Below are 26,468 nucleotides of genomic sequence, written 5' to 3'. Positions count from 1 at the left end.
TCCTTCTTCCTCCTTCCTCCTTCACTGTCTACTTTAGCAAAGCAAGCAAGCAGAAGCAAAAGCAAAGAAAGACAAATCGCCCATCTCCAGATCATACCCAAACACCCCCCCTTTCATCCGGGATATTATCCATCATTTGAGTACAAATACATATATACTAGTACTCACCCATCCATTTATCCACCACAAACCAAACAAACCAGATCACAAATCAATCCATTCAAACAATGGCATCCAACCAGTCTCAAACCTCAACCACCACCACCGTCACTGCCACAAGCCCATCCAGCTTGGCCAGCAGCAGCAGCAGCATGTCCAACGCTTCCGTTGACTCTCTGCGCAACCACGGCGCCAGCTGGTTCGAGAACCTCAGCACATTGGCGTTCGAGTACACCCAGCAGAAGATCGCAAAGTCCCAGCCCCAAACCCCTCTCCCACTGGAGAGTCCCACCGCCGAAGTCACCCCGGCCATGCACGGCTACGGGAACTCGTTCTTCCAACACGAACCCGAGACATTGGCCAAGCAGACTGTCGACGCGAAGCCCATGAACAACTACGGCGACAGCTGGTTCGACAACTTCGGACTCATGTGGGAGGACTACCAGCAAGTGAAGCTGCGCAAGTCTGGTGGCATCTAAACTTGGAAAGGAAGGGAGCTTTTTTCTCTTCTGATCGTTGCGAGGTTATAACTACTACCTGACCAACATGATACGCTACTTCAAGTTGAGAGAGATGACCATGAACAACCATGACGCCCCAGAGTCGCAGAGATTGGGGCAGTCAATGAAGGAGGAACTATGAACATACAAACAGCTCCTGCGACTAATTCGCCCCTGACCAAAGAGGCAGCTACGCAGGTCTACGACATACTACTATCACGAAATGGACATTTGGATTTACGTGGGTTGGACATAACAAAGATCATCATATACATCATGCCAATGCTTGGGTCATAGATGGGATGGAATAGGACGGTATGGGCTGCTGAATCTGGGAGATATAGACGGCATGAGCCTTTTAAATATGAATTCAATAATGAGACTACAAGAGAGCGAGACGCGTTTGCCATATGATAGCAGAGATTCCAATCCCTGATTCTGTCCCGAAACTCGTATCCTGAAGGATGTTGAATATAAATATGGTCCTGACAACCCGCGTTCACAAGGCTGCGTTATTTTCAAGTCTGCCCCCCGTTCGTAGGGTACTCTTCCTGCCCGTGTGTGGAGGTATACAAGCCATCAAGTAACCTCTACTTTCTTCAGGTATAGTATGATCATCTGGGCCTTACAGAAAAGCAAGGGTAAGATGAGACAAGGCCAGGCCAGGCCATGCTAATAATCCATAGTATCAGGAAGCACACATGTTGGTGTTGAGTGGCCTCCATCCAACCATACGTGGGGTTAGGGGGGTTAGGAGGTCTGATAGGCGGGAGGCCTAAGAGCCTTAGGCTAAGAGGTTAGGGGGGTAGAGCATTATATGGGGGCCAGGCGATTGATTCTGGTTATCAGGCACCTACGAGTCAGGTACCTAAGGTACTTTAGGTACATCGTAGGTAGGTAAACATGGCCTCACAAACCCCTGTCTCACTACCGCCGGCTGCCAATCCTACCCAGCGCCTGGTCAACCAGATCTTATACTGTGCAAGTGGTCTGCTTCACTCTCAGACCGCCGTGCCTGGCAGACCACAGAAATACCAGACAGAGCAAGCCTCCTTGGCTTTATTTAGCCTCCCCAGCCTGGGGGAAAGCTTATACCAGTGCTAGGGATGCCTATCTAGGTACAGCACACAATCTTATAGGCGTAAAAGGCTGTGGAAGCTAGGAGGTGGATGCCTAAGTCTGACCCCTTCCGGGGACTCCCTTCCCCCAACGTTGAATATCATCAGCGGTGGGCCCCCTATACGCCTCTCAGTTTAATGGCCACGAGAAGTGGTTTCATCATCTCATTCTTCGTTACCAGCTGTCTCTCAACTCTTGAGGGTTCTAATCTAATTCATATATTTATTTTATTGTGGATATTATCGCCGTTTCGTGGGTATCGAAATCAATCCATGCCCTCAACTGCTCGAGGCTTCTCGCCCATTATGCCCTTTTACCCATATATTCCATCCCTTTCCAATCCCAGTCGCTCGAACTCCAGAAACACCGATACCATCCCAATCCATCCATCCATTGCAATGTGTAATGTAAATATGGTCATACTCGTTCTGTTCCGTTCCTTTTTCAAGTGTTGGTTTGTCAAGACCCAACATCTGTTAGGATCAGGTTCTCTCTTCAATGCTTAGAGTTCCGTGAACCTAGTAAGAAACGTGTCTCTGAAAGCTACAGGCACCTCCAAGTGAGGACCCGTGCTTGATTGAAAGTTTTCCGCCCTCGACCTTCCTCATTCAGTCTTTGTCTTGACCTAACGGGAATTGCTGGTCGTTCAAGCAGGGCTCGTCAATGGTGGTGATCAATTGTCAAAAAACAAAACCGTAGTCAAGAGCTCCTCCAGCGCCGTCTTGCGTTGTCTACGACCGTATCCGCCATCATCCGAGGAACCGCTCGAGTATGAGTGCATGTTCTCAGCCTCCAAGCCAGTCTTGAACCGGAACTCTGCCTGCCTCTTCCGCTTGCGAGCAGGTTCCGAACACGACTGCGAGTGCGACTGCGACTGCGGATGAAATGGGATCAATGTCAGCTTCGTCTCCTCAGGATGGTAGTTTGAGATGACGCTGCCCCCTTCGGAGTCGTTCAGCGAGCTGGTGCTGTTGTTGCTCGACGCGTCGGCATAGTCACCGGAGAAGTCGGACGACGACCTCGACTGCGTCGAGTCGGATGTGGTTTCACGTTGTAGAATCGGCGTAATCGGGGTCAGTGGAAGATGGCCGTTCGTTCGAGGAGGACTCGGGTTGGTCGTCCGTGACATTTCCGGGAAATGGGCCGACCGCTGGTCGGTCAAGTGGTTGTTGTTGATCTTCTGTTGGCGGAGCTGCTCCCGGATCCGCCGCATGGCGTGCATGTGGCTGCGGAAGCCTTGCTCGATGTCGTCCAGGTTGGACGGACCGTTGGGATGCTGAGACGATGGCGGCGAGGCCCTGCGTGGCTGCCGCATGGCGGCTTGTGGGACGTAGGAGCTCTGCACTCCAAGCCCGACCCCGGCAGATCCAGCTCCAGCTCCAGCTCCAGATCCGCCGTTTAGCAGTGGCATCATATAGCTTTTGACGTCGTCGTTGACATAGCCCGGTGGCTCGATCGGTTTGGGGGCTTCAGGTCGCCGGATGCCGGTGGAAACATCCTGGTCCCATTTGTGAAGGACATTGCTGGTGACTTCGGACAGGACGCGGAACTCTTCAGACTCGGAGGCGCTTTTGGCTCGGGCCAATTCGGCGTGAGTCAGACACGATAGAAAGACATTCAGGCTCTCCACCAGCATGGACAGCTTCCGTCGGAAATCCTGGATGGTGAGCCCTTCGTACACGACGTCCGGATGGAGCAGCCAGTTCTTGATGGATGCCCGGTCTCGGGCACCACTGGACAGGTATAGTCGGACCATACTGTGCAGTGGCCGTAGAGCGGAAGCCAACGAGGATAGGATCTTGGAAAAGGTCAACGCCCATCGTGCTCGGTCGGGTTGTCGATTGATGAGTAGTGAAGTCGTGCCAACGCTGTGTAACGAGTCGAGGCTGATGGCGATGGTCCAGACCTCGAACCGTAGGTTTTCAAAGTCCTCGGACGCCTTCTGCATGCCGTAGAAGGTGTGCCAGGCCAGTTTGCACACTTCGGCCAGCGAGGCTGGCTCGTCGGCAGCAGCGAATCTCATGGTTGGCGACATCGAGAAGGGATCTAGGTGGTGGGACGGTGTGGAAATGACTTGAGACTTTTCTGGGGAGTACTTTTGAGCAAGGTTGACAAAGGGCCCTTACATCGACTATTTGAGAGGTCAGCCAGAGCCTTGCCTGGTCTCCAATGGGCCTGACGCTACACCTAGTATTGCCTTACCCTTACCGCAGATCTGACAGCAATGGACGAGCTCCAAGGGGAACAGGTGATGAGAGATCCCAGCGTTTGCCTCCCTGCAGCAAAACAACAACAGGGGACGTCAATCCACGAATTGGCAAGCATTGAATGGAAAGGAGAGTTAGCAGAGTTCAATCAGACAGCATTGGGCCCGAGACATTTACCTTTGTGGGTGGTGCGTGGTGCTCTCGCAACCCAGCAGAGCCGTCTCACCACCTCGTGGTGTGACAGGATCACTTGGGAGTACAGCTCAGGGCCCACTGGTCAAGCTTCGAAGGGATCTGAAGGGCCCTTAGGGTTTCAATCGACCCCGGATATGAAATCCTTTGGGGCCATTGGGGCGCCCACAACGCGGCTCGCTGCTCGACGGTACTGTTCTGGTATGGCCAGGTCGACGGGTGGACCAGCCACACGCCACTGTCCACGTTCTGACGGGCTACAGGCCGCAAAGGCCACTAAAGACCACCAAAGACCACCACAGCACGGCAGGCCCTTAGGCCTCGATGAGCCGATCGTGGGATCTGGAGTAGATCGAGGCCAGACCCTTGCTGGCAAAGAGGGAGACGATCGAGGGTCGATGATTGGGTTTGAACTTACTTTCAAGGCCTAGACTCGATCTATGGGATCATTCTTGTCTTTTTGATGCTGGAGGACATGGCCAGATGAGGGCGATGCAAGAAGTAGGTAGTCAGGCAGAACGAAAAGGAAACTGGTTGACTGCTAATGAAGGAGAGAAGACAGCGTTTGCTTTCTGTTAAAGACAAGGAGCATCGTTGCACGGCAAAAGGACACAGGGCGCATTCGTGGTTGTTCGGGGCGGTCTTAGCCACACCAGCCCTAAGAGCCCTATTCCTCCGGGCGTCCCTAGCGCCCGTGGCTAGAATGCTTGTTGGCTCCCTAGGCTTCTTAGTCACGATACAGAAAGCATCGCCCCTATAGTCAGTGCCTAGAAAGGGCCCTTAGGCTACTTTAGCTGGATCACACTACCGTTACCGTTACCGCTACACTACCTGTAGTTAGTACCTTGCCCCAGCAGAATTCGCCCCTGGTTCCTGTTCAGCCTTGCCCAATGTCCCAGCTACAGGTAGGAATCAGCCACTCATCGCTTCCATATCATGTATACACCATGTGTATGCTAGCGACGAGGCTCACTGCTTCACACCCAATCTCACTCTACTGCCACATTGGCTCGGTCCGCGTGTTGTGATATTGTTTCATATCGAATGGGGCCAGGACAACAACGCGGGCTGGTACGGTCATCCAAACCCAACCAAGATTGTATGTGGCCTACAAGGTATATTCCCTGTTCCAAATCACTTTCAACCCTCAGGCTCCTCATAGGGAACGACTTGCAATGTCAGACCATGTGCTCAATGACTAGGATGCCTCCCCTTGTTCCTCGTTGGGCCCAATGGGAGCACGACTTCCTGACGAACACCAGAGCAACAGATGTAAGTCCCATCAGAAAAACAGCCTAGTCATCAGCCACGGCCCAGCATATGAGTCCACGAAGTAGCGTGACTGTGGACAGACCTGACAGATCTCTCGGCGGCTGTAGCAGCCACGAGGAGAGACTTCTGGGGTGGGATCTAGCCTTTGCCATGGACCCAGGCCTGCATGCATTGGACGCTGATTACAGGCTCCTTAGGCATCCTCAGGTCAGGCCCCATGCGCCCAGGTGCTGTCACTGCTGTATCCGCTGGCTGTGGCGAGAGCAAACATATATCGCTCGATGCGATCGGCTGAGCAATGAGCGGCAGAGGGACAATACCTGAACGGTGTTGTGTGACAAGACTTCGCAAATCATCACCTGAACGACACATGGCTTGGACGAATATTGGCTCGAACCTCTAGCCTTTTGGTATCCCGCTGCCAGAGCGCCCGGGACTTTGAGGACTGGGACCCCTTGTGCCACTTATTCACTCAAGTTTTCTGGCATCCCTGCCGCCAGATTTAGGCTCATCCCGAAGCCTTAGGCCAAGATGGACCATTATCACAAACAGATATAAGTGTGTTGACGGCTATCCTTCTTCGATGGACTCACCTTGTGATCAATCTTCAGTTAAACGATGTCAATATATCGATACTCAAACTGAGCAGATCAGACAGAAAATGTTCAAAGACCTCGACAGCAATACACTCTAAACAACTCTTCAACAAGAGGAAACACCATACTCACGAAGCAACCCGTGAAATCAGCTGTGGAAGACATCCTCGAATCTCACACCTACATTCCATCTCTCAAGGAACAATCATCCATCATACAGTTTATTTCCCCAGAACAGACAAGATGAGCCCAGCAGTGAAGAAGCTCGAAGTCCACCTAGGCCAGGGATTCACCCAACTGATGCGTCGTTGGCTGATACTCAGGCCATTTACAAACGACGCCATCATGCTCCGATTAACCACGCAGCCCGATGTCGCCCGATAATGCCGCAACCCGCAATCCTGCCCGGGGGTGGTCCAAGAGTCGACAGACCCTTGCTACCTGTCCTCGCTTAGGAGAAGATCAGGGGCCAGCCCGGTCGAGGCCCAGCTGCCCCGATACGGCCACTCCCGGTCCATCACACCACTCAACCGTCAAACCACCTTTTTCCACCTTTCGTGTACGGTACAGACCTCTACGAATACGATACAGCATGTCCCCTTGTCCCGCCCTTGGATTGTCACAACACCAGGTAGGAGGTACGTGACCTAGGTACCTAAGGTACCTCGTACAACTCACCACAGCCACGCGCTGTCACACAGATACCGGTCACAGACACTGGTCTCGAGACATCCAAGCGAGGTTCTTCTCTCCGCAACCCACTGCACATCATATTGATGCTCACTATGCTGCTAATACCCGTTGTGGGATGACATTCGAGCCACACATCCGGCCGGTCCTGGACCCTCGGTTCTACATCCACGCACAGATTATTACCTGTGCAGCACCTTCTAGGCCCTGCCGCTAGCAGTGCAAATCATGCGACAAATGTTCACCTCATGGCAGACTCTTCAGGCTGTCACCGGTCCAGCCGTGCAAGCTGCACTAGCGAGATTGGTAGACATGAGTATGAAATGTTGATAATATGCCTCAGCGACCCCCTGTCAGAGGAGGCCTGACTTCTTCTTGTCTGAGTGAGTACCGGTAGATATCGTCTTTCCATCGATTCAGTCCTTGTCTTCGTTGTCGCCGTGCCTGTTGCGCGTGTTGCCCCGGTTCTACTCTACACCAACCACTTTTCTACGTGAAAACGAAGCCATTGCTTGTGAATTGAAATCATCCACATTGACAATGTCGACGACACAAATCCAATTCGCCTACAAAGTCGGCTATATGTCGAAATACAGGATCGAGCGCGAAGCCCGCAAGGCCGAGCCTCGACTGCACAAGCTAGTCGGTCACGCATCTCTATTCGACAGCGCCAAAAAATATATCGTCGAGCACATTGACGACGACGATGAAGACGACAAAGATCATCAGGACGAGCTGCTGCAGGACGACGTCCTATTAGCTGACGAGTGGCCTGAAGACGAAGACGACGTCGACGACGAAGAACTGGCCTCCATCGACGAGGTGGATGAGCTTTTCCCTCTCGAAGATATCGAAGAGACGCTGGAATCCTTGTCGCCTTGCTCGCAAACGGCCCCATTGCCGCAATATCACCATCAACATCAATATCAGTACCATCAAGCATCCACGAACCGTCTGGGTCGACCAGCCCAAAGACCGCAACAGATGGTCCCGGCGACAAGTGGAAGCTACAACACAAACACTATTCAAATCGAAGAATACGAGATCGACCACGACGACGTCGACGACTGGGACAGCATCAGCGACGCGAGCACCGAGGCTGCCGACAACGAGCTGGACCCTGACACCGATACCGACAGTGCCAGCGACAGCGACAGCGATTGGAGCGAGTCCACATACGGCAATGACGAGAGTCTAGCCGTCTACGAGGCCGAGTCGGATCGCAAGATCATCGACCTTTGTGCGCTGGCGACTTCACAGTTCTCGATGCCCAAATACTGCCCCCAGGACGATGACCTGGTGTTGTGGGCTCAACAACCCAAAGTTATGTCACAAACTCAGGTCGATAATCTTCTTACTGAGATTTTCGCCTGAAAGAAGACTTGTTGTTTTTGGTCATCTCCTCTTCTCTACTGCTTCTTTCGCACCCACCGAGGAAGTCCGCTTGTTGGCGACTACGCGACTGTCCCATTCAAAAGTCGAAGAACGTTTTCCGTTTTCTTTGGGCATTTGGAACCGGCAATTAGGAGACTGAATGATCTGCTGCGTTCAAGCATGGCGTTATGGATCGGCGGAAGCATGAGCTTTCAAATGTATTGTTTCCGGCGTCCCTTTGGACGCCTCTCGAGTTGCTACACCCAGCGGAAGTAGCCTCATTTATGTATGATTTATGAACGGACAAAGATCCACAATCCTGCAAACCAAACAGTTATCAACTCTTGTCAAATGAGACCATAGTTGAAACCCCTCATACCAGTCTTTCCAAAATCGCGCAAATAGAACTGCACCGAACATGAATCTGCAAAAGTCTCGTCCTGCCCGTGGAACAAAGACTACAGCGATCGAACCCAATCCCAATCCCAATCCCACACGCCGCGGACGGTATAGGTGCCTGGCGGGCAGAAGTGGACAGACATCGACAACTCAGCCGTAATGTTTGACTGGTCGTAATGGTCGTAATAATCGTAATGGTCGTAATAATCGTAATGGTCGTAATGTCCAAACAGTCCTGATCCTCGTCCAGGGACGGGACTGGCCTTGGAGGAGGATCAGGACTGGCCCTGCTCTTACTGGGGTCCATGATACTGATGCTGTTCCCAAGCCCACAATACCGTCACCAGCTCGGACTGGGCTCGTGCCAGGAACATATTTTCCGGCAGGTCAGGGTCATGTAAGCCCAGTCAGCAGCTGGCGCCCCACGGCACACGCGCATTACATCAGGCGCGCATGACGCCGACATGAGCTATTTTCCTCCGGCGCAAAAGCCAAAAACAACCTCAACCTCCAGGAGGCCCAGACCAGCCCAATTTCTTGGTGGTAGGCCTTCGGATTGCTCGAAAAGCTTCTGGTTCTCACCTGGCATGCAATTCTGGTATCAGATCGTTCCAAGTGTGACGGCTTTGTATATGCCCAAAATTCTTTCCGACTCCATAGCACCGGGACACCCTTGATTGAAAGTCCCGCAAGATCGTCTCCTCGGGGAATGGATGGATTATACAAAGGTCCCAGCGAAGCTCAAGTCGTCGTCGTCATCAGTCATGACAGACCTGGCTTCATGCACTTTCAGAGTGTCTTCTTCCTCCTCCTGTTGCTCTTGAGCTGTGCCAGGATGGCTGATCTCGCATGTATGGGTGAAGATCTCCACAGGCACACCGCCACGAAGCTCGTGCTTATAGAGCGTTTCATGGCGGTGATGACAGCATGTCTTGTTGAGGTCGTCCGTGTCGTCGAACCTCAAACAGAATTCCCGTTGGTGCAAGCAGGCTTGGTGTCGAGCGAGGTGCTGCGTGGGGAATTGAGCCGTATACTCTGTTATAGAGCCGCCGCTGCGGTGTCGGGGTAGTACGTGCCCATTGGAGACAAAGAAGTCAAGCTCGCGCGGCTTCGGTGGGACTTGAGGCTTTGCTCGGTGCAGAACCGCGTTTGTGTTTGTGTTTGTGTTTGTCTCATCCAGCTCCAGAGGATGTCCTCTGCAGTCTTTTGCAGGCTCGATGCCAGGTGGAGGTGCGATATGATGAAGATGCGTGACTTCCTTGGGGCAGAATGTGTCTCTGAGAGGCGAGTCAGGAGGCGTCGATGGTCTCTCGAAGGGATCGTCGTAGAATGCGGTCGTGAGCGATGTTTGTGTTATCATCTGTTGTTGCTGTAGTATGTGTTTGTATTTGTGTGTTTGTATAGGAACAGTATATATTCAAAGTAGACTGCCATTTCAGCAAGAGACAGAATATTAGTGATCTTCACTTACATATTGAGTGAATCCTGGCCCGGGGAGGCATTTTCATCACTTGACTTTTCTGCGGCTCATGACCTGGTGACCGTGAGAGTTCCGAGATTCGCTGCGCCTCTGCAAAAAGTGGGTTATTTACAAGCTAGACGAGATCTGAATCTTCTCCATGCTTCGGATCTAGTCTTTGGCTGTCATACCACGGTGGGCTTTTCACATCTCACATCCGTATGTGCGTAGTCGCAGTCCACGGGGTGTCTTTGGTTATACATGCCGAGGATGAAAAAGCGCTGCAAGGCTGGGGTGGAGCCAGGGATGCCGCCAAAACCAGGCGGGGAACCAAAAGGGGCAATTCGGAATCCAAGTCCCGCCCTCAATTTCCCTTACAAACTGCTCCCTAGAAATGGCTCAACTTGCTCTTCTGGCTCACAACTCATGGGATGAACTGCGAAAATATGGCTATTCGACGTCTAGATACCTGATGATGGTTTGTTTGTGATTTTTTTCGTTCTTTTGAATTTGTGTGTGGAATGTACAGCACAGATTATCTCGGATGTCGCCTATAAGCCACAACGACCACCTCCACCACCAGGCCGTCCACAATTCAGGACAGCGGTTGTGTTCTGATGACGGGATGCATGCCATTTTTGGAGAGCCCTTGTGACCATCAGACACTTCAATGACCCATGCGTATGCTTCGAAATTGTTTTCAGGGCGTCAGTTATGGCCAGTGACACCCGCAGCTTGCGCACCAGGAACAGACCCTGGGTGTTAGTGCTGGCGAGACATCCAAAGAGCAGGGCGCATACGGAGGAATCATCGTGGGGAGCTGCCATGTTGTGTTGCGCACTACGACACAGTCAATGCAAAGCGATCTTTGTCTGTCCATGAGGCGTTGTTACTGGCAAAATTTGAAGCATGGCTGTCAGTGGTCATGACTTGTCCACTGCATGAACAGTGAACAGATGGCAATACAGAAGAGAAGAGATGAGAGGAGCACGCAACCCGAAAGAACGGGAATGATCCACCAACTGGATAGGATCAATGCAACATTCACGCTATAGAAGTTGAGGCAGCATGAACGGTATCTCCCATTCCTCAAGGACCATCCGTTTAAAACCGAGGTGGCCAGGAACCTCTTGCTAAACCCAAGACGATGTAACGTCTGCGCCGAGAATACTCAGAGCCAATGGGCAGCAAAGGTATCGCTGCGTTGTCGGTGTCCCTCTGTCTCTGCGTGCTCTCTTCAGCATGTGCTCGAGTGAACCAAGCCACAGTGTCGTGATCGGAACAAGGAAGACTCATGCTCGATGATCCTCGCTGTAGACCACCAGGCTACCTGAGTAGCTTGATGCATGCTCTGAGGAAGCACCAGCGTCTTCAACATGCACTGATGTTAGGCCAATGTTATATCATCTTGAGCCAGCTCTTTTCTTCAAATGTGTCCAACGATACAGAGTTGGACATGCTCGAGGCCCAGCTGCCCAGCGTTCTCCGGTGGCCGCTAGCAGAAGAGAAATGCGGTGCCCTTTTCGAAACCCTTGGTTATCCAAGCATGTCGCTTTCAACGCCGTCGCTATTCCTACTCTTAAGGGTGTACATCATAGAAAGGATTTCTCGCAAAAGTTTCATGAGTATAGAAGCAAGAAGAATCCGTCCGCTCTGGTCATGCTCTATACTGCTGAAGTCAAGGCTTCGCCGCTCACGCTCGAGGTTGGAGAAGGGTGGTACTGGTTGTGGATACAGCAGGCGCAGTGGTGCTCTGGTTCGTCTCCAGGCTTGTTGATTAGGGGAAGGTTCCTCCAGCTCATGGTACGGTCAAGCTCAGTGATGCGCAGACAGAACGATACCACGGTGGACGTGGCAAATGCAGCTCTTCGGGGACGCGTAAGTTGAGTGCCAGACGAATTGGGTGGGAGCGAACGCACAGATTGATGATCATAAAGGCAAACATGGCCTTGACCAGCTTGCAGTCGGTCTTGAAGTAGGCCCGTCGGGGCTGGTCGCCGAAGTACCTACTCTCGAAAGCAGTGCAAGTGCCGGTCCCATCGTTGTCCCAGACTCCAATCAAACTGCTCCAGGCACCCACAAAGCCCGCATCAAGCAGCGCCATCATGGTGAAATACAGGGGCCCTTCGAAGAAAACGGGTAGGACGGTCACGCCAGCGTACACCGTACTGACACAGGCGATGGCAATGGCGGCCGAGGCTTTCGAGGGCACGTCGACGTCGGCATTGGACAACCCGCTGATGATCGCCGCCACGAAGCCGATGATAGGGATGGAGATGACTAGCTGGAAAATACGCAGGTCGATGAGCGACAGCCGGAGGAACACCTCGTCGAGGGCTTTGGACAGCTCGAGTTCTCTGGTCTTGATCCTCATGTGCTTGGATGGTGGAAGGTGTGGTAACGTATTCGTGTTTCGTAAAAGATATTGCCAATGACTGTCATTGGGATCGTCTTCACCGTATCGTCTATCTTACCTTCTGAAGCTGACTTGCCTTTACTAATATACATCGCCTGAGGTCGCATCGATTTAATGGCGCTCTTTGCTTGCTTGACCCCGTGAGCCAGCAGTATAGAGGCTCCCAATATCTAATCACTGGAAGGGCAACGATGCTATTCGAAGCCGACGAAAGCCTCGTGACAGGAAGAAATACTGAGATGGCGTGAGGGTGTTGATGGCTGCAACAGTGCCCGGCAACGACCAGGACCAGGAGCTCCGCCGACCAGAACGTTCTCCGCCCATGGCAAGACTAAAAGTCTATTAGGTGAGCCCGTTGTGACATTAGGTAATGCTCGTAATGCGTAAATAATGCCATGCCATGGATTTGCATCGCTCGGCTATACGGACTCGTCTGAGGCTTGGGGCGCACATGCTCTGTCCTTGAGATGAACGGGACGAAGAAGAGACCCTCTGCTCCATATGCAAACTTTGTCACTGATCAAAGGCTCCATACACGTGGATCTGGTCCTAAGGTCCCTCCTTACCTATCTGGACTCGGCTGGATACCACCCAGTACTTACTTGGGCAATCAAACGTCCCTAGGTATACTCTGTACTGAGCCTCCTGTCCGAATTTGTCGCGAAACGGCAGTAGACCGTGCGTTTTCCGATACGGGAACTGGCACTGACTGGCACAGATGTCACAGGTCGCCGAAAGGACCGTCCACCACTCTGCCAAAGGAATAATCAGAGGGTCTAGCAGCAATCATGATGAGTCGCAATCATAAAGTAGAGAGCTTGTCTGTTCAAGGGTTGGTGTTGATAGCTTCTTGGTGCTGTGAGAGTGACGCCAGCTATCTTGATGATCAGGATCAAGATCAGGATCAGGGTATATCGACTGGCGTTGCATCGTCTCCTCGCCGTCAAGGGGATTGCCTTTTAGGTATGATATGGATATGGGGACAGCGGGGGATTCATACCTGTTCAATCAAGGATCAACGGACCCGACGAAACGTGCAATGCAAGCCGAGAGATTTCCACCATCTTGATGACAGCATTGGACAGAGTCTGTTTCTAGCGCTTCAACCTACGATAGCCCGTAGTACAGTCAGTAGTAGCTTTCTTGCTAGGGTACTCTGCTTTGGCACGCCTTGGAATGGATTACCGATCATGCTGCTAGCGAGGTTGAGGTCGCTTGAGATTGAGGACTCGGCTGTCCAAAACATGTACAGGAGATACAGGACGGGGGAAGGGTTGCTTATGAGGTAGAGGGATGAGGATACACTTGAGCCACTTAGGGATCTCTGAGCCTAAAGGATTCCTCGGCTTCCCTGGACAAGATCCTAGCCAGCTCAGCCTTACCTCTGTAATGCCTAAAAGTAAGGTACTCGGCGGGCTCCGCCAACTAAAAGGATAAGGACCCCCGGGTGCTGCTGCCAGCCTAGGAGCTGCCAGGGGTAGGGGGGTTCCTCCTTATCCCTCGGGCCGCCGAATAGCTGAGCCTCCTTAGCCACGCCTACCCACCTTAATATGAGTGTGTCGGGGATCAAGGCTTCCGGCAACGTTTATGGACCGGTAGCGTCCTCCTTATCCCTAGGGAGGCAGTAGTGCACGCCTATAACACGGTGGTTCCCTAGGCGCTCGGTGGTCTGACGAATCTTCGGCCCAGGTGCGGAGCCGGGCAGCTGAGTGCCCATAAGCGAACAGGCCAGGGGGGTCTCGAAGGAGCTCGTCAATCTTGATGGTTAATAAGGAATAACACTCAGTCGTGGCCATACCAATCAGGTCAAGTTAGGCGTGGACTGATAGGGCTTTTATTCCGGGTCGGTTTCCCAGTTCCCTTTCACCCACTATACCATCATTCAAACACCTCCACCGGCGTTTCTGATCAAGAGAGAAACATCCCATTGTCAAACCATCCCCAAGCAAAAAGAAGACAAACAGGCAAGCACATACAAGATGCCCTATTCACGGATGTTCCCACCGTACCAGGACTCGACGTACGAGAACCAAGTACGTACCTGACGTGGCGGATTGTGTCCCCTCCCACCATTCCTAACCTAAGTAAACAGCCACAACAATGGGATGAAGTCGACTTCACGACCATCCCGCCCTCGGGCGACAACTACGACAACAGACAAGGCAAAGACACAGACACACCCTTCTACGGCGTCAACGCCATACCCAGCGAACCTCAGGGTGCCCCTTCACCCAACTTCTCCCAGTTCTTGAACTTTGATACCTCAGATGTCGGGTCATACTCGGTGCCCAGCGAAGACGTCTCCCCCGACAGTATCTACGGAAATGCACCCAATCCCATGAACTGCACTCAACAGCTGCCGAACTACCCGCTCAAGACTGAACCCGACGTGAACCAGAACGACTTCTACCCTTGCGGGCTGCCCAACAGCCAAGGAGAAGAATGCCGCTCCCAGCGATCTGGGACGACTGAACCCTCGTGTCTGCAACTGACAAGCCTTGCTGAAATTGAAGATTGCAATGCTCCTTCCTGTCTAACCACCAATTCCAGCTCGCTCGGCGAGCAGAACTATGGCCCAAGACAAACTCGCTCCTACTCTGCTGAACTGGCTCGTCTGCCACCCAACCTGAAGGAGGAATCTGAGAGGAAACCTCGAAGCAAGCGCGGCCACAAAGGCTCGTCTAGCGAAGACGAGTCGGCGCAGCTTCGTGCTAAACAGGCTCACTCCGTTGTCGAGCGACGATACCGCGACAATCTCAACGGCAAGATCATGCAGCTGCACCGAGCCCTGGTGGCAGCCGAGTCAACGCCACGGCTGTCTGGCATGCCGAATCAAGACTTCTTTGCATCTCGAGAGAACCGGGCCAAAGTGCGGAAGTCTGATGTCATGACCGAGGCCATGAACTACGTACACCAGTCTGAAGTTGAGATACGACACATGTCCGATGAGATAACTCGGCTCAATGACCGAGTCCGAGCTCTGGAAAAACTGGTCAAATGTGAAGACTGCACCCTGCTAAAGCAAATGGTGCGATTGCAGATCCAGCAGCAGCAACAACAACAACAACAACAACACCATCAACAGCAGCAACAGCAACAATTACTACCCCAATAATTGAGGCATGAAGAGCATTTGGAAAACTTAAAGAACGAATATTCGACAAGTATTGCTGCTTCCGGAATATATACCTGCAATTACTCCTCAGTTGCTGCGTCCAGGGGAGTAAATCACTCATACAAATGACTGCTTTTCTGGCTTCGCCATTGAATTCTTTGGCTTTTGGGGCGTTTGGGTGGCGCTAGGGCTTTATCAATGAATAGGTTGTACACAGATTCAGACGGGAACAGGCTGGGATCTTTCTAGGACAAGAGACGGAATCAACACGGTGCAGTGCCCGACATGACAGGGCAGAGGCAGGGTTGATCGCTGCCACCTGTCTAGGACTGGCTGAACGCTACGGGGGCTGGCACCCCAAGCTCTTCGTGCGTTCTTGTATGAGGATGGAAGAAGGACCTGATACCCATCAAGGAACGGACATCGTTCAGGAGCAGGACTTTGAGACACTGGAAACGGATAGGACGAGGGACATTGAACAGGATCCTTTGTCAGTGCCTCTTAATGTGATAGATTAACGACTACGGGGTTTGGTGACTCGCACCTAATATGCTTGAGTCCCAGGTTATGTTATGTGGCTTCAACTTGACGATGTATCTCCTATGAGCACTGCACAGATGCAGCAGCTCCTTCTGGAATGTCAATGGCTTTATTCTTCCTTCATCTTCCTCCTTTTGACGTTTTCGGATGCTTCTTTAGCGAACGAGCAGCTTAGGGGCCCAGACTACCTATACCACTTATGCTCTACCTCGCATGCCTAAGGTACAGAGTCCATAGATGCATTCTTCATACGAATGCTGTCCTAGCCGCACATTGTTCAACAGCATCGCGATTAAACGCGAATCCGACAACCGGCACATCATCTGATCACCTAGAAAACAAGGGAACAGGAACAGGAACTGGAGTTCCGCATGACATGGAGGGAGTTACGGCTGTCACAAGCAAGGGGGGCCGGCACACCCGCACTGGAGCCTGAGAGTACCGAGTTTCCCCTTGAAAATCATGCAAGATAGGCCAAGGTAGGTCAGATCTCGGTTCCCAGTCACGCACGATGAGCGACGTAATGCGATACAGGGTCTGGAGAGGATTTATTACACCATCGTACCATCTGGAACGCTCTCAATCTCAAAAGGACGACAGCCTTCGAGGGGAGCACGACCGAATTGTCAGGAGACATGGTGTGGAAGAGCCGGAAGAGCCTAAGAGTGGTCTGGAAGGTCGGTGGCATGACACCTCGCTACGGGCTCATCAGGCGTGGCTTGACACTTCCAGCACCACCCACTACCTACTTTGTGCAGTGTCTGGAACAATACCACGGTTGCTCAGGTACTCGGTACAGTACTCAGGCCATCATCGTATGGCAACGGTCAACGGCAACCCTCAGAAATGCTTGTGCGACTCCCGCCCACAGCCGCATTCATCTCCACAATCTTCACCACAGATCAGAAGATTTAAAGGGAATACATTTCCCCCGGAGAAAGGAGTGTCAATTGACTTTTCAGGGCTTCAGCCGCGCATAGAGTGTTGGAGAGGTGCCCACACAACAAGGGCTTTGGGGTTGGAATACCCCTGGCACTTTAGGGGGCATCTTAAACAACATCATTCAGCAAAGCCTCATCAGCCTGGAGAATATCAACCACTATCCTCACCATTCATATATGGTTCAGTTCAAAGACTTTTGCAGCAAGCGCTTTCTTTGATTTTGTATTTATATCCGGTTGAACCAGTGATTGAACGAAAGAACCAGACGAACCATCGCCTCGACAAGGTCAGCAAAGAGACGAATTTTATTGTGTTCGACATGTACGACTTTTGAGCCTCAGTAAGGCTTCCGGCGGTGCTCATGATGATTATGCCTATTCCCTATCATTTCAAGCCGGCCACATTCTTATGAAGACACTCGGCAATTCTGGCAATTCCCGAGAGTCCCTTGAAAACACCGACTCTCGCAATTTATTCAGCCACATCGGCGGAGCGACTTGAGACCACCGGACGATCAGAAGCAAGATGACCAAACGCGCTTTCCTGTCATGCAAATCCCCATCGACACGAGCCCGTCATCAAAGACATAATATCTATGAACCTTACGACGTTGCTATACCATGAGAGCCAACTTCACCCCCCTCAAAAAGCAATCCTGTTCGCTCGTAGCAAAGTGAACAGAGCAACTGCCGGGGACGAACCAATCGACAACGGGAGAGATTCGAAAACGAACACATATATCACCTACAAGTTGAAAGATTCAACAGGTGTGGTCTTCCAACTACAAAGGATAGTCGCAGCATTCTGATTACAATGCTGGCTCCTTATGTGGGAAGACTAATATAAGTTCATGCTCGAGTTCAGGAGGGTTGAGATACATCACATTTCATCTCATCCCATCTATTTCCCAAAGAGCCCCGTTTTTGGGAAAGCTGCTGGAATGAGTCGGGCCTTGAGTGCCAGCGTCCAGAGCTTCCCAAGACAAAAGGGTTCGGGTTCACAGAAGCATTTGGTATTCGATGGATGTCCATCGGTACTGTTGCTTTTGACAGGTTGGTGGCTAGCTGGGATATACTTGGTTCGCAGCCCTGGAAGGTGCAAACAAAGAACAGGTTTCGAGAGATCGATCACCCTCCCAAGGACACCGACAAGCACGGGAATGGCATTGATTGGCATGTCATCGGCGATCTTGCAAAGCAATGAGACTTGCACATCTCATGCATTGTCAAGCACGATGACAGAATGTTTCGACGGAGGCATGGCATGCCAGATGAAACAAAGGTAGAGGGGAGGTTCATAGGAATGCCCTTCCATCCTGTACACAGTACTGAGGCGGCAGCAGCCGCAGTTACTGTAGCACAGTACATAGGTATAAAAAAAATAACAAAAACACCTACAACAATCAAAACCGTTGGCTTCAGTTTCTTATCGAGCGTTTTGTCTAATCTCTTCCGAGACCCATGGATGTTCCTAGAAGTCATCCCCTGGCTGCCCCTTTTCTTGATTTATTGTCCGAACACTCGTACTCGTCTTTCATGGCACCTCGCGATCGTCTTCAGGGGCAGACTAGCCAGCAAGAAAACAGTACCAGACGAGGGTACGAAACGCCTACGACGATAACTGAAAACATTCATCGCAAAGGGAGAGTGGAGAGGAGGGATAACCCGGCTTGATGGTGCAATGACCCACCGTCAAGTCGCATTCAACATCAACATCAATGCTCCTACGTGCGTAATGCATGATGTGCCTCATTTCACTCTTGCTGTGCAAGCCAGGGAGACTTCAAGAATCCAGAACTCAATCGCCTATGTAGGTATCCATCTATCCAGATATGTGTACAGAGTAAAATGAGTTGCGTTATGTGAAAGTGGAGTCCCATAAACACGGATTTTTTCTCCCTCGGGCAATTAAATAGCTCGGGTTTGCGTATCCGTGGCCTGTACGTTTGTCATGGCTCGCCAGTCCCTTTTTCTTATTATGCAAGCATACATACTAGAATATGTGCGTATCCAATGCAAGTACGTATACGCGTATACGCACATACCCAGGTGCTGGTCTTCTTTGAATGGATGTGGCCGGTGGACCACTTTTGAACCGCGGTTCAATGCCAGTTTGGGTAATTAAAATGGTGAAAAAGTGCCTGTACCGGTAGTTGATCTCTGGATAGGTATAGCAAGTGGGCACCAGGCTCCATCAAGATAGAGAGGAAATGGAGAAAAAAAGTGGCACAGCGATTTGAATATACCTGAGATAGGCATCCAGGGGTACATAGATACCGAGGTACCTACAGAGTAGATAAGCTATAGTAATGCTATACAAAGCACTTACTACGTACTCTGTACTATGCTGTGGACCACTAGGAACCCGTCCTGTCCATTTCCGGAGCAGCCAATGGCTAGGGGTGGCCACAACTTCCCGATCGGGAACAATATAAATTTCCAGGCGGTGAATGATGCCCGGTTTTAGGCTGTGAGCAGTTGATGAGTGCATGGCCCTGTGGTTGCTTCTCTGCTTGCCTAAGACCGACCTCGTTCCTTTTCTTGCTTCTTGTCGTGGACTATTGGGCACTGATGCGATTGTTGGAGGGTGCAAGCGTTCCAACTCCACTAGTGCATCGAGGAGGAGAGGCGAGACTGGCCCTGCAAAGCGCTAGTCCCCAACGGGTGCGGTGGATGTCTCTTCGTCTTCGTGCTTGTAAAGAGGTATTTTTGGAAGCTGGGAGCGGGGACGTATTAGGACATGCCAGCAACGGATGGATAACTGATGCATTAGTCCATGGTCCGTTGAGAAAAGACTGCTTAACAACAAACTGCATCGCAACAGTCAGCGAGGTGTTATGCTCTGACTATCAATCAGAGCGAGGGCACCACAGGACTCGAGCAAACATGATACCATGTATATAATCATAATCCATATGGCGGTCGAAGAAGGATTAGCATAATTGCCCCCTTCCCTTCTCCAGTTCTAGTCAGTCAGTAATGATCAGATCGCCCCTGCTCGTAAGGTGTCACAATCAATGAGACATGTGCTCATGTTGAAGCTTGTGTTCAACATGCTCGTCGCAAAACTGCTCACACCAGAACTGGCGCCGGTAGACGATGAGGCGATCGTATCAGGTAGGTACCAAATACGGATCTGGCCAGGCAGGGGTCCATAAGGTGCCGTCCCACATATTCAGACATGATATAAGTACGTACGTATTATGTTATCAGGCCAGATCCTTACCTAAGACAATGTAAGTTGGAAGCCTCGGGCTCCGACGGGGCAAGAACAGGACCGGCCTCCGAAGGTAGGTGTGAAGCAGGCAGGTGTCAGAGATAGAGATCCGCCCTTTGTCGATTTTCAAAAGCCACTTTCCCTTGGGCTTCTGGTCCTGCGGCGGTAGCCGAGAGTGGACTTTATTTAGGCTTCTTTGGAGGGGGGAGGGGACCCCTTTTCGGTATTGGAATTCCGCTCGCCCGCTTAATAAGTCACTTTCATGCCAGGGATGATAGCAAGGTACAAGTACGTACTCTGTAGCTAGAGGGTCGCACTAGGCTATCGTCGACACCTTGGGGTGTAAGCGAGCGCTGTCACCTGCGCTAAGTAATCTTGGCCGGTATCCATGTCGGAGGTGTACTGGTATTCTGGTGATACGAGGTGGCCTGATCGCCTGAGTGGTAAGGTGACAGCTCAGGGTCTGGGCAACCGAAGACACAACTTCTTTTTCGTTCTCAACTTTTCTTCAGACTCTGTATCATACCTTAGTAAGGGACAAAATATCTCCCTAGTAGGTTAGGTGCTGTTTGTTCCGTTCGGCTAATTACTGATATCAATACTGCTTGAATGATGCTCATGTGCGCGACCGGGAAACGTTTGGTCGACAACGTGAGGGTGGGTCAGCCTCGTGGACAGTAACAAATCCAAGTGTCCAGACCCTGGACTACAGACACAGTTGCCGTACTGTTACAATTACCGTCAGGTGCAGTCTGTATAGGCCCCCAGGACCTAGGAATTAGTACCTACCTAGTCATCGTCCATCCGGTCCTCGGCGACGGCCTCCCAGGCCTACCTCCGTAGGTGCGTATCATAGTCGTATATCATAAAAACGCCTGTGAACAGTAATAGACCACTCGTGGACCTCCCCTTGTTACTCCCATACAAGCTACAAGAACCGATCTAGTATATCCGATCTCGGTCAAGCCTGGAAAGACAGCCAAACATCAAAGGTTCAAACGTACAAGCTTCTTGTTGCTGAACATCGAGGACAAACGAGCCACCACATCACCATCTATCTATCTATACCTACCTCAAGACGAACAGAACACCCCAATCACATCCTGGCCTTGAAGTGGGACCTCGAAACCACAAGCCGTCGCATCTTGCCCTCCAAATTCACGACGCAATATCTCGACCTTCTGAACGTCGGACAGTCAAACACCTTCCCCGCGACACGAACTGAATTTCCCTCCATATCATGCCTCCTATAAGGATACCGATCCCGCAACTTCGCCAAGGACTGAGGACGTTCGCCTCACGCTCCTCGTCCCTCGCCGCTGCGCACGGACGACACGCACCGATACACCACGAGCCTTCGCAGCGCATCCTCTCCAAAGCGGCCGCCATGCATCAACACACAGCCTCCCAATTCCCCATGGTGGTGCGGGACGCGACGAGCTACACTGCACTCGCCGCCCTGACGACCGGGGTGGCGTGGGTGATTTATTGCTCGGTAAGCAATACTTCGTCCTACCCGTCCCCGTGTCTCTTCCAACCCCCTGTACCGTGGCTTGACAGAAACGACTTCTGAGCCTGAGCCGCGAAGACACATTCAAAGCAAAAAAAAAAAAAAAAAAAGGAAACACTGCGGGGGGGACTTTAGTTCCCTTGTGTCTTCATGCCTTGCCATGCGCAGGGCGGCGTCATGGTCACAACACTACCGAGTCGGCAAGAGATGCGGGGACTTCTGATGCGTTGTTTTCCAATGCAGATGCTGATCAATTTTGTATTTGTGCAGGACGAGAATGCAGATTTGATCGACTTTTTGGAACTATAGCCTCATGTCGGATTGGGCAGTCTGGTTTGAGTTGACGGCAACCGTGAATACCTCAGCGCGGATACTGCATTGCCAGGCATGGCATCGGCAAAAATGAAGGACACAATGGGGGCGTTTTGAGGCGTTTCAAGCGATGCTGGGACATATCATGCCAATATAATCATCGATGTCAGGAAGGCCATTATTCGGTCGCCTCGTGCATCAAGGCCCGGACTCGGGCGAACTATGATGCTCGATTAGCTTCATCGCATTATCAACAGGGCGAGGTTGAATCCCTTCCTGCCAGGACAGGACGGCAATGGGAGGATTCACTCTCTTGCTTGCTTCCGCGAAATCATCATAATGAGACTGTCATTTGCGTCGCTCTGCTCCAAGATCTGAGTGAGACCGCTTCATTCGATTTCCAGCACAGGTCCTTCAAGTTGGCCTCGCGTAGAAAGGGTCCAGGGCGCACGGCGGAAGAAGATAATGAACATCACGACGTGCAATTCTTCGAGTTACTGCGAGAACAATGTTGCGGATCAGGCTGCCCGCTCAGGAGAGAAAAAGCCTCGTCACGTGGACGGAGTTCCCTATAGAGCCGCCCACGTGATGGCGATGTGGTTTTCGCGGGTCTTTTTCCCGTTGATGCTTTCGAGCCTTTTCTTCCTGTTGGACACCAATGAATCCATCGTTATCGCCCAATACTCTGTACTGTGTTCCAAAGGCTCGCCGGTGCCGGGCTCTCGGAACAACCTTGAGCGTATACACAAATATGTAGTGTATGGACTGGATAGCAAGTCAGCCTTGCTGTCTGTGTGTCCAAATACTTCATATTGACATCATCCGGATGACGGCGGCACTGGACCCTGATTTTCAGCAGATCTCTTCGATGCAGTGCCGTTCTGCCATCGAATCATCGAGATGACAATGATGCTCTGCACAAGAATCTCGACGCTATTCGTGCGCAAAGTCCAGCCGCGGGAGCTTCGGAGTCTGGGGTCGAAGGATCTCGGGGCACGAGACACTTCCAGTGGTCGACAGCGGGATGACTGTAACCTTGAATGTTCTCTGGTAGGTGGAAGCCCCAATATATTTCTTACATTGTCAGCTTTCTCTCTGTCTCCCTGCATGGTCAAGTGATACTCTCAAATCGCATCTGTCCTTCAGTCAGGGTCGGGCAAGGCTGCGATTGGTGGCTATACGACATCCGCTGAGTGAGATACTGCCACGAGACGAAAGGTTCCCCATATTGACTTCGCTCTCTCGCCTTCATTTCTTGCCGAAGTAAGGGACGACTTTTCATGCATCCCCACAAAGCCACCAAGACTTAGTCGACAAGAACCCCAAGATTCGGCCATTTGCTAACACCAACAACGCCCAACTCACACACACACTGACTATTCACCTCGAATGAAATCTACGGAATCGCATGATCAAGCGACGACACCTGTCCAACGACCGGGCATACCTCTTGCCAGTGAAGGCTGAGCGCAAACACCAGAGAGAGTCAACAGACTGGATCAATTCCGATGCCAGTGCTAGTCACCTACGCGACTTGTCGGGGCTCGACGCGAGAAGTGGCCGAACGCATCGCCACGCGTCTCTACGAAGATGGCTTTGCCGTCGACTGTCGACCTGTCGACCATGTTTTCAGTGTCGAGAACTATACCGCAGTCATCCTGGGCAGTGCCGTACATTCCCACAGATGGCTTCTCGACGCTCTAAAATTTCTCGACGTCGAGGCCATGGAGTTGCAATTGGTACCCTTCTGGGCATTCAGTCTGGCCATGTCACCGCACGGGCTTCCCAATCGGATTGGAAGGAAGATGGCCAAGAAGGAAAGGAGGAGGATTGAAGACAACCTTTTGAGGAAAGTGCCCAAGATCAGAGAGCATCGGATGTTTGCAGGAAAGCACGATGGCTCGTCGGTGCCTGGTCCTTTCCGGAGCTTGTACAGGTGCCTAGGTGGGAGGTTTGGAGACATGCGCGACTGGACTGAGATCGATGCTTGGGCGGATCAGATTGCGAAGCAGTTGCATATTGAGCACGCTTGATATTGCATTTCTACGAGAACACAAGAGCGAGGACTCTTGTGAGGTTGTTTACTTCGCGCCAGGGGTCGAGTAGTGGTTGATCTGGCAAGCCAGTCTTTACCAGAGTGGTCGCTTTGGACATCCCGCATTGATACGACTTGACGACATTTGAAATACCCCAGGACAGCAGGCTTTGGACTCTCTTTTCAGGTTGGGCGAGCGGTGGATATTCATGGAGTTTTACGGTGTTTGTTCGGGCCTGGGGCAAAGGATGATATGTTGGGAGAGAGGGTCGTCGGTTGTCCTCATGGGTCAAAGGAGACATGCAGACCATCAACGAGATACTTGAAGGTGCAGTTGGACACCAAGGCTGTGAGGTGTCATGAAGCTAGACCAGCTTGCTTCTCGATAGTTGTGTAGCTGTGCGCCTATGTTGAAATCTACTGCTGCTCTGGGGATGACATCCTTAAGCATTAAAGGAGACAAGTTTATCCCGAAACCGTTGAATTGCCACAACATCTTCTATCCAGTACGGACAGTAGCATCGCAGCCCCCAGCAATATGTGGTGGAGTCCTCCAGGACCGAGATTTTCGCCCTCCATGAAGTCAGAATATGGATCTTGTCAATCATGGGATCACTCACATAGCGGGTCAAGATCCGATCATCCAACCATCACATTTACCAGCAGCGGCAATAGCAATCATGCCATCCGTATCGCATCTTACCCCTGATGGAGATCCCAAGTTCCCACCGCGTGTCAACCAGGGCCCGGGAGTTGCAATTCCGCACGAAACTCGTCTATATCTCGTAGATCATTGACATGGTACCTGTCAAGTCCCGGCTGCCTTTCTCAAAAGGGAAGACGAGACGACATGACAATAGCGAAGCGAGCAGGCAACGGCGCAGGAGTCCTACCTACTACTATCGACCCTCGGACCACAATTTGACCACCATCATGCAATGTTGATTCTGGAGAAGCTATATCAAAGCGTCTGACGAAAAAAGGGACTGTATTGTTGGTGCTATAATGTGTGTCTGACAGGTCAAGAGAGTTGCTTCTGACTGCCTTCCACCTCTCTTCTCTTCTCATCTCATCGTCTTCCCAGCCACCGACCACACACCACCTCTCGTCTCGATTCGATTCGTCCTCGACATACCCAAGATATTTGAAATGACTCGGCCGTAAAAGAAAGGTCAGTGCCCTTCCTCATGATTCTTCATGCAGCAAATGTGGTCCATCGCTTCAGCACCCGCCTCATCCGAGCAGATAGATTCTCTCCACTGAAAAAAACAACCATCATCACATATCAAAATGACAGTGGCGTTGGGCCGGGGAAAGTCCGTCTTCACCTGCATTGCAGTTCCTGATCTACGATTAGTGGTTTGGATCTTCGATCATTCTACTGGATCCGCAACGTCTTCCAGCCACTTAGGCCCAGGGGAAGAGTAGTTCCTGGTACGAAATCGGGGAACTGGGCCGCAAGATCGCACGACGGTCATCCCACCCATTCGCACCCAGTCCACCCGCGGGGACCTATCTCTTTCCATCGCACGCTCCGACAGTTTGTTGTCCTTGTCTTCTTCTATCTTCCATGGGCCAATTGTGTATCGAGACGCTTCCACCCTCTTTCGCCCAAGCACCAGTTACCAGACAATTGATTGCTCCTCCATACGGGCAGAAATCCCTAGCTAGCAGCCACCGGTCCCCCTCTCGACCTCGCCTCTCGCCTCTAGCAAAGTACGTACACTTTGGCGAATGGTTGGCATGTGCTAGTTGACGGAGACTGTTATTGATGATGGCTGGGAACATGTATTTTCTTGACGGCGCCACGTCTTGTCTAGGCAATATTGGCCCTTACTCTGTACAAAGAGTCAGTCCAGCAGTTCTGCGGATTGTCCCTTGATATGACGATTCACATGGGGAGAGGGCAAAGTGTCGCTCCCTGCCTACCTAGGTCAAGTGTCGGATTCGGTCATCCGAGTGAAGGTCCACCACATACCCGCAGTGATACCATTATCAACCTTGTTCTAGCTGTCGAACTCTAGCCGAGGGCATTATTTTGATCGAGGCAAGAAAAGAATCCTGTCCTAAGCGACTAACGTGGCCCGGCGGATGAGCCGCTTGCTAACAGGCCAGACCCGAACCATTTGCGTTGCTCCTTACCAATGCCGGATATGGTATGTTGTGGGAACCCAATCGGCGATGGGGCCCATCCTGTCGTCGCAACACCGGCCCCGCCCCACCCACCTAGCAGGCCTCCTCTCCTTGCTACAGTACACAACTACGTTAACGGGACGTTGCCCGCACTGGGGCTATCATCACAAGACGCTCGTCTGAGGGATGATGGCAAAGAAGTGATTGATTGGAATGAAAAAGTGTGAGCTTGCCCCTTGCGAGGAATTTGGGGGTTTTTTCTCATGAATATGGAGACTTGGG

At 51.7% G+C, this 26,468-nt stretch overlaps 7 protein-coding genes across 7 annotated transcripts; 4 read left to right on the top strand and 3 right to left on the bottom strand.

The window, feature by feature from the left end:
* Nucleotides 1-227: 227 nt before the first annotated feature.
* On the top strand, nucleotides 228-638 carry A1O1_05213 (uncharacterized protein; the record flags this gene model as incomplete). The annotated part of the gene is made up of 1 exon (XM_007726099.1): nucleotides 228-638. The coding sequence occupies one exon, from the start codon at nucleotides 228-230 to the stop codon at nucleotides 636-638; it is 411 nt and encodes a 136-aa protein (XP_007724289.1).
* Nucleotides 639-2,451: 1,813 nt separating this feature from the next.
* Nucleotides 2,452-3,801, bottom strand: A1O1_05212 (uncharacterized protein; the record flags this gene model as incomplete). The annotated part of the gene is made up of 1 exon (XM_007726098.1): nucleotides 2,452-3,801. One exon carries the CDS (start codon nucleotides 3,799-3,801, stop codon nucleotides 2,452-2,454), a length of 1,350 nt encoding a protein of 449 aa, XP_007724288.1.
* A 3,474-nt stretch (nucleotides 3,802-7,275) lies between these two features.
* Nucleotides 7,276-8,109, top strand: A1O1_05211 (uncharacterized protein; the record flags this gene model as incomplete). The annotated part of the gene is made up of 1 exon (XM_007726097.1): nucleotides 7,276-8,109. One exon carries the CDS (start codon nucleotides 7,276-7,278, stop codon nucleotides 8,107-8,109), a length of 834 nt encoding a protein of 277 aa, XP_007724287.1.
* A 1,177-nt stretch (nucleotides 8,110-9,286) lies between these two features.
* A1O1_05210 (uncharacterized protein) lies at nucleotides 9,287-9,868 on the bottom strand (the record flags this gene model as incomplete). The annotated part of the gene is made up of 1 exon (XM_007726096.1): nucleotides 9,287-9,868. A coding segment is annotated over one exon (582 nt), but the record flags the coding sequence as incomplete, so codon positions are not given.
* A 1,897-nt stretch (nucleotides 9,869-11,765) lies between these two features.
* A1O1_05209 (uncharacterized protein) lies at nucleotides 11,766-12,341 on the bottom strand (the record flags this gene model as incomplete). Its single annotated transcript, XM_007726095.1, has 1 exon — nucleotides 11,766-12,341. The coding sequence occupies one exon, from the start codon at nucleotides 12,339-12,341 to the stop codon at nucleotides 11,766-11,768; it is 576 nt and encodes a 191-aa protein (XP_007724285.1).
* Nucleotides 12,342-14,362: 2,021 nt separating this feature from the next.
* On the top strand, nucleotides 14,363-15,498 carry A1O1_05208 (uncharacterized protein; the record flags this gene model as incomplete). Its single annotated transcript, XM_007726094.1, has 2 exons — nucleotides 14,363-14,416; nucleotides 14,476-15,498. The coding sequence occupies 2 exons, from the start codon at nucleotides 14,363-14,365 to the stop codon at nucleotides 15,496-15,498; spliced, it is 1,077 nt and encodes a 358-aa protein (XP_007724284.1).
* An 8,028-nt stretch (nucleotides 15,499-23,526) lies between these two features.
* A1O1_05207 (uncharacterized protein) lies at nucleotides 23,527-24,051 on the top strand (the record flags this gene model as incomplete). The annotated part of the gene is made up of 1 exon (XM_007726093.1): nucleotides 23,527-24,051. One exon carries the CDS (start codon nucleotides 23,527-23,529, stop codon nucleotides 24,049-24,051), a length of 525 nt encoding a protein of 174 aa, XP_007724283.1.
* Between the last annotated feature and the right edge of the window lie 2,417 nt (nucleotides 24,052-26,468).

Source organism: Capronia coronata, assembly GCF_000585585.1.
Source record: "Capronia coronata CBS 617.96 chromosome Unknown acBCG-supercont1.4, whole genome shotgun sequence".
Classification (NCBI taxonomy): domain Eukaryota; kingdom Fungi; phylum Ascomycota; class Eurotiomycetes; order Chaetothyriales; family Herpotrichiellaceae; genus Capronia; species Capronia coronata.
Note: the sequence above shows the minus strand (reverse complement) of the source record. Positions and strands in the feature narration are given on the sequence as shown.